Source organism: Phalaenopsis equestris, unplaced genomic scaffold (assembly GCF_001263595.1).
Source record: "Phalaenopsis equestris unplaced genomic scaffold, ASM126359v1 Scaffold199114, whole genome shotgun sequence".
In the NCBI taxonomy this organism is placed as follows: Eukaryota; Viridiplantae; Streptophyta; class Magnoliopsida; order Asparagales; family Orchidaceae; genus Phalaenopsis; species Phalaenopsis equestris.
In genome coordinates this window covers 240,253-255,041 of record NW_018219004.1, presented here as the reverse complement: position 1 = coordinate 255,041, position 14,789 = coordinate 240,253, and the positions used below count along the sequence as shown (strand labels likewise).

The 14,789-nt window shown below is 34.8% G+C and overlaps 1 protein-coding gene across 1 annotated transcript in view; it reads left to right on the top strand.

Moving 5' to 3' along the window:
* The window catches only part of LOC110035686 (mediator of RNA polymerase II transcription subunit 25-like), a 100,441-nt gene that overhangs the window by 36,220 nt on the left and 49,432 nt on the right, over positions 1 to 14,789 (top strand). Inside the window, exons 6-9 of the mRNA XM_020739958.1 lie at positions 2,024 to 2,237; positions 10,987 to 11,051; positions 11,145 to 11,957; positions 13,669 to 13,722. Coding sequence (XP_020595617.1) covers positions 2,024 to 2,237; positions 10,987 to 11,051; positions 11,145 to 11,957; positions 13,669 to 13,722 — 1,146 coding nt within the window. The remainder of the gene's footprint in view (positions 1 to 2,023; positions 2,238 to 10,986; positions 11,052 to 11,144; positions 11,958 to 13,668; positions 13,723 to 14,789) is intronic.

Below are 14,789 nucleotides of genomic sequence, written 5' to 3'. Positions count from 1 at the left end.
AATTAGTAATCTTTCATGACATTAAAGTATTCAATGACAGGGATGTTACCTTATTTGATAGGGGTGTGCTTTGCCTTGATTTAATAGTTAAGTGCAACAACTTTTGAATTTGTTTGTTTATATATATCTTAAATCTCTTCTGTAGTGATCCACTGATCTTCGGTAGTATATTGTTCTTCAACCATATCATGTTCATCAAATCCGCTCCTTCGCGAAGTACAAACTTCAAATCCTTAGGCTACTTATCTTCAGTATCATAGTGTTCTACAACCATGTCATGACGATTGAATTAATTTCTTTGCAAAGTGCAAAATTATGTCTTTAGGCTCTGTTGGTTGATCCACAAGATGTTGGAGCTTTCGTTTTCCTTTCATAAAGACCTTTACTATTTGAGATAATTTAAGGAAATTTTTACTATTTTAAGTGATATGATGCTGGCTATTCTAGGGTTCTTTCATTGTGCTGTTTTCACCACTAATTATGATCAATTCTTTTAAAAGGAAGCTAAAGAACCTATTCACAATGAGTAGAAGGAGAATCTGATAAGAGGAATAATACTGAAAGTAAGAAATCCTCACTTTAGAGAAAATTACTAAACATTGAAAGAAAATCATAACCTTGCTATGGTTACATCCATAAAATAAAGCAATGGAAAAAAACCTCTCCAGAATATTTATTGCTTTTTTTTTTTTATAAGAGGGGAGGCTTAAGAAGGAGAATCTGGTAAGGGGAATAATATTGAAATTAGGTAATCCTAACGTTAGAGAAAGAAAATAAGGATTGGAAGAAAACTATAACCATTTTATGATATCATGCATAAAAATAAAGCAATGGAAAAAGCTTTACATAATTTTTATTGGATTTTTATTAGAGGATAAGTTTATAAAATTAAGAAGGGCTCAACGACTTTAAAGGAAAGCACACAAATTGTAATCTGTTGTCCATAGAAAAATTGATTGATTGATAGAAGGCATTGATCTGTGTTTCTTAAGCTCTCTTCCATGATTGGAGAGAGTGGGCACCACTGCGGACAAGAGGTAGGGAAGGAGGGACTCGTTACATGATATATAATTTTAGGGGCATTTACATGCATACCACCTAATTCCTATGGATTTACTTATCTTACACTTAAACTTTGTTTTTTAACATTTACGTTCAAATCATTCATATCACATTAAAAAGACTACCATTTTGACTTTTAGAAAGTGAAATACATCTTTTCCTAGGCTGCTGGTAAGGTTGTATGTATCTAAAAATTTAAGTTTGGGTGTTAAGTATGTAAATCTGTAAGAATTGAGTGGTATTTATATAAATCTTCTATAATTTTAATGAATGTAATTTTAAGAACCATTACCTAATATAAGTAGAAGATAATGTGATTTTTTATGTATGATGGGCTTAAGTATCTTGGATCTATTATATGAATAATAAGAATATTGACGAGGTTCTATCTTTTTGATGTTAGGATGAAATGAGAAAGTGTCTTAGAAGTATTATGATATAAGAGAGGATATTTGAGAGACTTAAATGTTGATTTTCTAAGGTTCTGAAGTCTTTGATGTTTTGTGAATTTGAGTGTTGCGACAAAAATTTGTTGACATCTAAATTTAGCTGTAGCATAAGATAACGTTAAGATGTATGTTTTGCAAAGTTAGCAATAATAATAATAAAAAAAAATACTCTAGAGGAACAATTGGAGCGGCATTAATTGAAGATAAGATAATTAACTATAGACATTAGGTGATTTGGACGTATATAACAAAGGGCTGAAATGCATAAATTAGATGCGTAGATAAACCAATGTCAATGAATTAGGAAGAAGGGGCAAACCTATGGTTTCATGAATGAAATTAGCTCAACATGATTTATCAATAATAAGTTTAAAACACTCAATATGAAGAATGGAAAATGAGGACTCATGAAACTAACAACTTAGGATAAGGTTAAAGATGTTGATGCTGATTATTAGACAAAAGCAGTAAAAACAAAAGTTCATATATGCAATTTTTATCTAATGGTGCAGGGAAGGCGCAATTCTCGGGCTGCAGATCCAACTGCTGATAATGTTAAGAACTCTCATTTTACTGTTTTGATCTCTGAGAATTTTATGGACGGCAGAGCTGCTTTAAGTCATCCTTTGATTGGAAATATGACAAGTAACCAAGGCATTGTGAAACTGGATACGGCTGCTGCTCCTGCTGCTGTTCCAGGGCCTGCTTCAACTTCTATTCCATCAGGTTATTATCAAGTTCACATTTTATTAACAAATTGTATTTGGAATGCTTGGTCTGAGTAACAAAAGGCTTTTTTTAGTTTTTTTTTTCACCGATTCTGTACTTGTTCTTGTCAGTTTAGTAATCTTCGTAGCATAACTTTCTAATTTCTGGCATGATTATGGGTGCATACAATTTACTTCCATTGTCCTTTTGTTTGTTATCTATTCTAATTGGTACACAACCCCTAGAGTTTTTCCAACCTATTCCAACACCCCCTTATAATAAGCAAAACATATTTAAAGACTTCATTGTACACAAATGTGTGATTTTGGTGATAGATGAAAAGGTGCTTGGAGCGCGACTGAGAAAAGATTAAGTAACAAGTTATTTAATTCAACTCTATAGTATGCTATAAAAAGTTAACTGCATTGCTAGAAGTTGTATTCATGTGTAGGACTTGAATTTACAGTGGAATAAGTTAAGCAAGCAAGTAAATAAAGGCTGAGATAATGCATACCACTTCTTACTATTTTGAGCAAAAATTGTTTATTGACTTGTTTCAAGTACACTTCTCTTGGATAAATAAATACTATACCTCCTCTCATTGCAGCAGAAAATCCTTGTAGGACCGTCCTCTCCTTCACAGGAAAAGGATTTATCAAGAAGAGCCATAAGTTTTCTATTTTTGAGCCTTGAATAATCCATCTTTGATTCTTGCTAAAGCACCACTCTGTAATTCTGTCGAGGATTTGGCACTATCTAGTCAAGTGGGTGTAACTAATTCCTAATATTTGCAATGAATTGCTTTATACATAGCAGCAGAAAGATTGATACAACTTTGGATTGCTCTGGAGATCTCATGAACGAAATCGAACAACAATCAAAGCTCAAGGAAAAGATTGATCCCGCGAACCTAACACGGGAGCTTATTACGGATTTTTACTATAACTACTACTGTACCGCTGGATTTTACAATTGCAGGAGACGGCCGAAACAGTCTTGTTTTTCTTTTTTATGCTTTTTTTTATATTATTCTTTCATCCTTTTGTCCTTTCTATATATGTGTCGTATAAGAATTTAAAATTCAGTTTTAGCTCAGATTTTTGTCAGGACAGACACTGACATCTGTTTCTCCTTTTGAGGACTGTATCCGAGGGTTTGGGTGGTACTCTTACCGTATCTCTTCTCTGAGGCGGTGTTTATCTTCCCTATCATTTTCCACATTCTTTCTCCCAATCACCCTCCATTTATGCAGCCACACCTTGCTTTTTTCAATTCACCCACCTTTCCTCGCTGTCACCACCCTGGCAACCTTCCTCATGCTGTCCTGCAGTTATCCACATCCCCCGTTGCTTCCACCGGCATTCCCCTCACTGTAGCCGCCTATAAACTACTGTTTTCTGTTGTTTCAGCTTCCCAGCCATCCATTCCGCTCTTTCCAGTTTGCTGCCCTTGTTGTAAATCCTCCCCTTCGCTTTCGCCTTCCACACCTTTCGCTGTCGCGCCGCGCCTTTCTACCTTCACCCACTCCTTGCTACTTCATCGGATGGCCAAATCCTCGTCGATTACCACCACCCCCAATATTCCACCCCAGCTTGATTATTTCTATGCATTTTGCTATTTTTGATTCTGAGGTGTCTTGTGTTGTATTTTCCCTTTCAAGTGTGCTTAAATGTCACCACTTATTTGCTTTAAGCAATAATATTTGTTTTCCTATTGTTGTTTGGGTTAACTCTAGTATTTTAACCCTAGTTCTATCTTAGGTTTTCCTAGCATCTGCCCCTACGGAAGCAACTTTCACCCAAAAATATTCTTTCATATCCCCAAAACATATGCAAAATTTGACCTAACCCTAAGTTTCGCTTGTTGACTTTTTTAAAATCAGCAACCCTAAATCAAATTTTTTTTGCCTCCTTCCACCTACCCATATCTAAAAACTAGTTATGCCACCAAAGAGATACATGCCAGACCCTACTCGAGATGAGATATAGCTGGAGAGCCATCGCCTTCAACAGAGGCATGCAAAATTTGATGACGGGACCTAGGGGGGATTACTTTGGACCGAGATTTGGAGAGTCGAAGGGTTGAAAGAGATGAGAATCTGGATCCCTTCCATAAGGAGAATATTAGCAATGAAGAAGACTGGTCACGACGTCTCTATAGAGAGAATATAAAGTCCATGTCTCAGCATTAGGAAAAATATAAGATTACTCCTTGGTCTAAGATGAAGCTGGAAATGCAACACTAGTTCCTACCGACTAACTATAGACAATGTTCAGACCATAGCTTCAAAAGTAGAGAGATCGTGTCACTGGGCAACTGAGATATTTTACAGGCAAAGTTCAAGCTTAGGATTTTACAACCATAATACACCCAGGAGAATATCCATGATGACCCTATCATAGGAACAACTGATACATAATGGATAATAGATAGAACCAAGCTGCATTCTTAAATCCATCATAGCCAAGAAGTGCTTCAGGTGTTATGGGGTTGGGCATAATGAATTTGGTTGCACAACCAGGAGATTGATCACTTTCACTGGTCAGGGAGCGGTTGAAGAAATGAATAGTGATCCAGGAGAAGATGAAGATTTTAAAGATGATTTTCAACTTTCTACCAATGAGGAAGAGACGCCAGTGATTCGAGTTGAACCCGAGAGAGAGACTCCAACTGAATTGAAGTATAAGTATTCATGCAGGGAATGAGATAGTGGTGCCTCGAGCTACCGTTTTGTTGATATTGAGAGGAGTGCCAGCAGGACTGATATTGGATGTCTAGAAAGTTCATGAGATTGGGAAGCCGATATCAGACGTAGGGCAATCCCAAATAAGAGAAATTCAAATTTTTTAGACATATAACCTACTTTCTGAGTTGCCATTGCTGAGGGAGGTCCAACATATCTAAGATGAGAATCTTTTATTTTTTCTGGAAGCCTATAGGGAGTCATTGGGGATTAAATTCAATGCAACAGTATACCCGTTGACAACTGATCAAGCAAGATGGATGAACTCGGTGTTGGAAATTGCCTTAAGAGCTTTGTAGGAAGGAACATCCTACAATGGAATCTAGATCCTTTCAGAGAAGAAGAAGAAGAAGAAGAAGAAGAAGAGACATCGACTAAGTGGTTATTCTTCCAATATCACAATAAGAACATTATGATGGTGGCTAAAAAGTTTTAATGGAGTAAAATTGAAATTTAACCTTTATTGCTATGTTTTTTTATGTTTAAATGTTATGGATATTTCATTAAAATGAATATTTATTGATTTTAAGATGTTATGAGCAAGAATATTTTTGTGAAAATGAGTTATTCAGGTAGTTTGATAGACATGCAAATGTAGAACCTGATGAAACATCGATTTAAATTCTAGGAAAAGTTTAAATAGTTTCAAGTTTGCATCAAATCTTGTTTAAATTTGGTTCCAACTTTGTTCAATTTTAATTTGAATCTTGTTTAACTAGTTCAAGTCTGGTTAAAAGAGGACTCAAATTTTTTTCGAATCTATTTTAAACATTCTAGCCTTTTTTTTTTAAAAAAATTAACCTCCTACTATTGTTCGAACCTAGTGTTAACCTATTTCAATATGCTTTTGCATAAGGTTCTAAACTCCTTAAAGAAGGCTCAACCTTTGTTCAAACCATCTTTGAATCTTTGTTTGAATCAAACATTAAGGTTTTTTGTGTTTGTGTTAGAGTTTTTTTCTTCTTATGGCAGTGAATCTAAAATCAATATTCTTGTGTGTATGATGGTGGGTGTATAGAAATAGCTAAATTGGTGCTTGTTAGAATACAAAGCAATGATTGATGGTTCACAAATGTATTAATCTTGATGTTGTTATAGATCGTATAGACACAATTATAGGGACTCATAAGAATAAATTTTGTTTCATGTTAAAAACTATGTATCATTTGGCGGACATCAATTCCTCTTGGCACAAATAATTATTGAATATGTTCTTTTATTTTTATTCATGTAATATTTATATCTATTCAAATTTTTTTTTCATGTGTGTGTGTCAACTATAATAAAAGGAATTTAGCGGTTGATTGAAGTGAATTCCAAGCAAATATTTATAAGTTGAAAGAGCAAGCGTCGGTAATAAATGAGTAGGACTTGAGGCAAGTTGGTCAAGCATATGCGAATGATGGAACTTACATATATTTTATAATTGATGAAGGTGATGATAAAGATGAACATGTTTAATATGTTGATGGCTCTGTGGATTTTTCATAACTGAAGTGTCTCCGAAGTATTATCACATCCTTATGTGAGGCAGTTGAATCTAGTTAATGAGTGAACTTTTTTTTGTATTTATGCTCGTTTTATTGTTAAAATATTAAAAGTAAAATTTATCGATATAAAGAGCATATGAAAAATTCTACCCTATTAGTGTTAGTGCTTGGAAGTGCTTTCAATTCAATGGTTGTTGGTTTAATGAGTTCATGTTGAAGTCCCACATAAAAATTGTAACTATGTATGAAGAAATCATAGATGTATGCAACGATTAAATTTTTTGCGCTAAAGGTTATACAGACTCGTAAAAAATGTGGGGAGTATTAGAGCCAACTAGTTTTAGTTTAGATGGTAGCGATGTTGTTATCATAGGAAGAGATGGAAGAAAGGGGGCGAAGATGAAGCATTATGAAAGCAAGATGGAGAGAATTGGTAAGAGACAAATTTCTCGTGCTTGAAACAGAGAGTAAGAGAGTTTTAGATGTTGATCATTGAGGGAGGGAGGGAGGGCGCGATATAAAACGAGTGAGCGCGACACCGACTTTGTGGGAATCTGTTGGTGTGGTGTGTGATCAGTATATTATTTTACACTTTAATTGGTGTACGAGCAATATAATTTCTAGGAAAATCTAATTTTCTCTTTCAAGCTCCGACTCATAAAGATTTTTTCGTCAAGATGTCCAATGACCGTAGGGTGGCATACCTATGATATTTTTATGTATGCAGGAACATTTGAGAGATATTTTTATTTACAATCGCTTGGGACATTTATATTTGTTTATTGTTTTTCATTTTGCTTTGGATATTTCATCGACAAAATGGTACAAGTCTTTTATTTAGTGGCGCTTCTTTGTTTATTGTGTTGTTCTTAATCTTATATGATTGTAGCTAATTCATTGATGCTTCTGTATTAACCAATATGATACTGATCTACATGGATGTAACAAGAGAAAGACGCAGAGGAAGAGTTGCAACTACCGATGCTTGATGTACGAATATTATAACTCGTACATAGAACACTCTCTTTGCATGACATCCTCATATGTTGCATACAAATAGGTTGGGGAGTTGCTTGCGGTGTACTCAATGAGATTTAGCAATATGTTCCGCATGACATAGGTGTTATTCAACGATGTGTTGGAGGAATTATATAGAAATCATGAACTTCATGGCTCTTCCAGGACGACTTCGCGAGAGGTGTTGGCGATAACCCTCTACCTACTATTATAAAATGAATCAATGCGAGGAGCAATAAAGCGATTCCAACACACATTCGAAATAATTTGCAGACACTTCTCAATGGGGTTGAATGCACTTGTAAGTTTTTTTGCACAAGTCATAAAACTAACAGATCTTATGTTTGAACGGACCCCCACAGAGATTTCACATAATAAACGGTATATGCCATTCTTTAAAGTAATTTCTCAAATTTATTATATTAAATTTTCAAAAAATAATATTATTATGTAACCCATCATTATCTCTCCAGAATTGTATTCGAGCAATCAATAGAATACACGTTGATGCACATGTTCTAAATAATAAGAAGATCGCATTCATCGGCCGTTATTGGTCCCCGACGCAGAATGTTATGGTGTATGCAACTTCAGCATGTGCACTTTTGTCATGCCTGGTTAGGAGGGCAGTACACATGACAATAGAATTTTCAAAGCTGTAACACGGAATAACAAGTACAACTTCCCACATTCACCCATAGGTATGCTTGTGATTGAGTAAATGTCCTAATTCATTTTTTCCTCAATACTAATCATACAAGACATATCAGGTAAATACTATTTGGTTGATGCTGAATATCTATTGTAGCGAAGGTATCTCAAGTCTTATCCTGATACAAGATACCACATGCTTAACATTGAGCGAACCAGTAAAGTAACATGAGACATGAAAAAATATTTAATAAAAGACATTTCTCATTACACGGTGTCATTGAGAGAAATTTTGGTGTTTGGAAGAAGAAATGAGTTAGATTTTGCTATATGCCACTTACCCGTTTCCCAAACAGGTGCTGATTGTGATTGCCACGATGACACTCCACAATTATATTTGACAACATACTTCTCGCAATGACATCAACTTCCGTAGGGTGGACGAGGATCATGAGCATGTACCCGCTGAGGCATTTGAGTATCGTGTTGGACATTCTTTGTCACAGCTTGAGAATGATGATTCCACCACCTATATTAAAGATGGGGAAGATGAAAGCGAGATAGCGGAGTTGAGAGAATAAATTCCGGATGCGATAATAAGACATTGATTCGAGTATTCATTATATATATATATATATTATTTTATTCAATATTATTTGTATGTTATTCAGTTTATTTCTTTTTCTTCATTATTTGATATTGATTGTTTGAGTTTTTACGCTATTTGTAAGTATTTTTTTTTATATTTCATTTGTTTTTCTTTTGATGTGTTTGAGAGGTCCATAGTGAGACAATTGACATTATGGGGTCTTTCGGATGGTCTGTTAGTCGTTGTTGTTGGTGTCATATGTGAAATCTTAATGAAGACAATCACATTCCTCTATTCTTTTAGCTGCTATGGTTTTTGAGGTTCTTCTGAATGATTTTTTTTGGTAAAATGTATATGTGACACACGAGCTTGATATTACCTGGGTTAAAGACGGCCAATAAATTTTTTTATAAGGTATGTTGTTTTCTTATAATGACATATTTGTTGTTTGTTATACCGAGTTCTTTGAGACCTCACCTCTGGACAAAACTGATATTAAATACTTTTATTTGTCAATTTCAATTTGTGTTATGACTAATAGATTGTCTTTGAAAGTATTCTTGAAAGATGAGCTCTAGGATTTTTGGACCTCTCGAAGATTACTGTGTCAATGTGGACTTCAGACTTCTCTACTAACGTCACGTCAGCCACATAACTACGAGAGATAGTTCAATAGGTGTCTGCGGAGAATTACAGAGAAGTGTGACTTTTTCCGGTGGACAAACAGTCTGACAGATTCCACCGCCGATAATAATCGAGAATTGATAATATCTCTGGAGGACGGTGTAGCTCGTGGCATACGCCGTCAACATTTTAAAAATAATATAATCATATTATTAAATGTAATTTTAATAGTTTTTTCTTTATTTTAATATTTATGATACTCACTTAAATGAGATGTATATCCTTTTTTTGTATTGTTCTGAAGTGAATTTTTGCTTCTTAAGTATCAAATATATTGCTATGATAGTTATGTTACAAACAACATTACTACATAAGAGTTGAATGATCATTTGTTCAGAAATAGCTGACGCATAGCTATTTTCAAACTGCAAAAAACAAGCAGTCATCCAGCTTATTTGCAGTAGCTTTTGTGAAGCAACAGCCGCATCGCAACAGCTTACTGATAAGTTGCAACTGTCCCAAATGGACCCTAAGTGCCCAAAATTTAGAATATTTTAAGTATAGATTATTTTCCCATTTTTTTAACATTTTTATTTATCATCTAGGAGCATATATGACAAGTCATGAGATATTTTAACCATCATAAATTCCAACCATCTATATCTCTTAAAATTCATTCCCTAATTTAATCACCTAAATGATTTCAAACTGGCTTGAGCTGGTGCACTTTTGGCATTTCTTTAAGACATCTTCTTTCCATCACGAAATTCAGATCACATTCTTGTATATAAATTAAAGACCCATAGTAATTTCCAGCCAGAAATATCTGCAATACTTAACCCTGTTTTACTTATTTATCTTCATATCCATTGTAATATGCTGGGTTGGGTTGAATAAATTAGACATGGATGCAATCATCCTTATCCTCCTCTAGAGTGAAGAGTTTGTGATTAGTATTTAGCAAAATTGGACATGGATGCCTGATTTGACATCGTTTCCACCCTTCTTTCTTTTAGATTTATGGTTACTTGGTAACTATTTGATAATGGTAATTGTTGTATTCATGCAGTTGTTAGGCATCCTCTGAAAAATCTCTTAGAAGAGCTCGAAAAGAAAAAAAAAGAAAAAAAAAAGGATATGATGATAATGTATATTTCCGGAACTGTAGTCATTAATGGCAGATTGTTTCATTTGGTCAGACCATAACAAATACCTCAAATTTGAACTTGTGTTGGAGGTATGGGGTGCCAGTGACATTTGTCAATAATGAAGTGATGTGTCGCAGTAATGCTTGCAGATTTTGCAGCATGCTAAAGCATGATTAGCCTAAAATTTCTTCTGGATAGTTATAATTTGGTAGGATGACGAGTCTGCTCTGCAATTGGCCTGCTCAGTCTGGTTTACTATCTGTTTACTCTCTTAAAACTCTAGAACTCATCTTTGCAGCCATGCACTGCTTAAATTGTTTGAAGTTTTGAAGGTTTATTTTTCTTCTTTCATGTAAAAAATTGAAGTTCTCATAACAATTTTTGGCGAGAAGTAGCTCTAGTTCTATTTTGAACAATAAAATTGTCCCTTTGTTCCATTTTATGTTTTTGATTCTGGTTCTGCGTTACTTTTTTATTAGCTGATTAATTCTGTTTTTTTTTCCAGTTAATGGGTCGATGATCAATCGACAACCTCCCACCGCTAATATTCCTTCTGCAGCAATAAAAGTGGTAGGGCAGAATCATTTAAAGTGGGAAAAATTCTTTTCCTGAAACTGTAATTAATTTTAATTTCTGCACTGAAACTTAAATTTTCTTATCCAGGAACCAACTACTGTGCCAGCTATGGTTTCTGGGGCTGGCTATCCACATCTACCACCTATATCTAGTGTTTCTTCCCAAGGAGTAACTAGCTTGCAGACATCTTCTCCATCTCCCACTTCACAAGAAATGAATGTAACCAGTGAAGTCATACAAGAACATAAACCATTGGTAAATTCTATGTCACAGGCAATGCGCCCTGCTGGCACGGCTCAAGCCAATGTCAACATCTTGAACAATCTTTCTCAGCATCGGCAAGTGATGAACTCAGCTTCCATCACTGGAGCAAATTCTATTGCTCTTCAAGCAATTGGAGGAACTCACATGGCAGTGCACATGTCAAATATGATTTCTAGTGGAATGACGTCATCTGGAATGCCTGGTATTACATCTGTTTCTGGATCAGGAGCTTTGATGCCAACGACACAGGTTGCTCAAAACACAGCAATTGGTTCATTTACTGCAACCAATTCACATGTTTCAGGAAACTCAAACATGGGTATTTCACCAGCTTTGACTAATCTCCAAAACAGCATTGGTATGGGTCAGTCTGCGCAAGGTATTGGTCAAGGAAACCTGTCACAAAGTGGCCAAACAGGGCAAGGTGGGATTAACATGGCATCTGGCATAATTAATGGACTTGGACCTTCTGGTATGTCTTCAGTACATGGGACAATGATTCCTACACCAGGAATGTCACAGCAGTCGAGCATGAATTCTCTTGGGATAACTAGCAACACAGCTATCAATATGCCCCTAACACAAGTTCCGGGTGTTCAGCCACCTCAGTCGAAGTATGTTAAAATATGGTGGGAGGTAAGTTTCACATTTACATACATACATACATACATACATACATACATATATATACTTATTAACAAGCTTAGATTTGGCTTAGCTAAGGTCAGCTCGACAAACATAAGCTGTGGGTCTAGATGCAAAAAATAAGCAAAGTTGTATCATTCTTTTCACTGACTACTAAATATTATATATATATATATATAATATTTAGTAGTCAGTGAAAAGAATGATACAACTTTGCTTATTTTTTGCATCTAGACCCACAGCTTATGTTTGTCGAGCTGACCTTAGCTAAGCCAAATCTAAGCTTGTTAACCCTAAAACTGGACTTTTGAAACCCACAAGAGGCCAAGCAATGACTACTTTGATTCTCAAGCATGAACTATAGGGTTGATGTCAAGTCGGGTACACGCGAGTTCGGTTTGGATCAACTTAAATTACAGTCTAACTGAATTTCAGATGATTGAACTCGAAATTGGTTTTTAATTAATTGTGTGTATGCATATAAATACTGCAATATGTATTATATGCATATTGTTGTATATAAAATATATATTTCTAATTAGTGCTCATTTTAATCCGAGTTTCAAGGCAACTCAAATTATATTTTAGTGAGTTAGAGCAAATTCGGAATTGACTTGAAACAGTTTGGTCTGAAGTGGAACTTGAGATTGAGCTCAAATTGATTTGAGCAGATTTCGAACATTTTGTGTGTTTTGGCCCAGCCTTTTCTTTTTAAGCATTCTTGCTAGACTATAAGGTTGGACATCCAAGTAAAATCTGAATTTTTCTGTATTATATTAATGATACAAAGTAACCTAAAAAATAGGAATTAATTTTGTCTTGGGCTAGATGGCTTTATTGGGCCTTCTTTTAGATTGACTATGTATGGTATGCATGAGATTTAAAAATATTCCATCAACAAGCTTCTATGTTTGCAGCAAACCTTGAAATTGCAAACCAATAATTATAATATTGTAATAATTTTTTTGCTGATTTATATTGGGAAGGTTGAAGTGGAGAGTTGCCACCTAGCTTTTCAATAACAGCAAGCGGGGATGAAAAAAATAACAAAATAGATGCAAGTTGATCTATTTTGCATAGATCGTCTAAAATTGATTTAATTAATTCATCTTATTGGCGTACTTTCCTCTATTATACATGTGCAAAGTAGTTTAAGTCAATTTTCTGTCCGCTTATGGGCAATAGTTTCTGATAGTGGTCATATAATCACTTCTCAATCAACGTTTTTACTATTTTACATTTATTTTAATATTTTCATTTTTATTATACTTAACTATTTCTTCTTAATCATTTAACTATCAATCCATAGTGTGTCAGCCAGTAATCTAATTATTTTGTAGTTTTGAAATCTTGATTGTTTTGAAGAGAAGATTACTTAAGAGGAAGAACTTCGGGAAAACATGAGATTGAGAAGAAAGAGTAGAAAGAATGTCTCATGGAGAGTGATGTGAAGTGTATACATGAGGGGAAGGGAAAGACTCCTTTAAATACATCTACTAATAAAGCTAAAAAAAATAGAAATATGAAAAATGAAAAGTGATCAATTATGCCATCGAGGATGATGATCGGTCTTTTAGACTCATCATCAATTATCATTTGTTAGCCATTGATCGCCTTATATTATACTCTTCAACTCGCTAAAACTTTTATGCTTCTTCTATGCTACAAGAATAATGTTCTTATGTTTTTCTTTACTATACAGGGTGCTTTATCTGGACAAAGGCAAGGACATCCTGTCTTCATTTGTAAACTTGAAGTAAGTTTGTTCTGCTGTATCTATATTTTTATTTTGTCATGACTCATGAGTGAAGTTTATCGATCATATCATTTCATCAAAATCTGTGGCATGCTAGCTATTTATTTACTTGTTCATTCCGGAGATAAATAATACCCATCACTTGAATTACATCAATTGGTTCTCAATGAAAAATTTCAACATTCTAAACTCAATTGATATAGATGGCACAATTCACAGCATCTAAACTTTTATCACATCTCCTTTCTGCTAAACAGAAGTTCCCTGTTTCTGGCAACTTTGTAAATATAACTTTCCTTCTCTGGCATGGTTGGTATTATAGTTGATTGCTTGTATCAATTTTATTTTTGATCTACTTTTACCCATTTTAAAGAAGAGAGCTCACCCATTGTTGACCTCATTTTTGTGAGGTCTTCTCTTCTCCTCCTTAGGAGCCTAGGATCTAGTTCTAGGAGTTCCTATTGACCGTCTTAGAAAACTAGAATTGCTAGAATTGAGACTCACCCTTCTAGAAATTCTAGCCAATTCCTATTTTCCTTTGATGTCTAGCATCTTTGGCACAAGACCATCGTCTTATGAACGAGCGGTTATGGGTTATTTTGCGAAGACTCAAGGGAAGAGTTCCTGATAGGACTTCAAGCCTTAGGAAAACATCGTCACGACCTTTTTCGTCACATACACACATCAAATACACAAAGTTCACGAAATTGCACGAAATCGAACTTCAATTAAGCCCAAAGGACGGGTGAAAATGCGAACTTCTCCGGATGACCTCCGACGACAAAATGGACTGCGCCAACTCGTCCGGGATACCAATTTTGGTAGAAAATGACACCTATATTGCCATATTTTCGACACGAGAAAATTGACACTCAAATTGGTGAATTCATTGAAGCGACCTCTGACGGCAAAATGAACTGCGCCGGAGCGTCCGGAATGTCGAAATTACCTAAGGATGACATTCATTTTTTTTTGCTAGGGCGCCGCACATGGATAAATCATATGAAATTATATATATATATATATATATATATTTCTCTTTTCTTTTTTTTTTATATAATCTATAA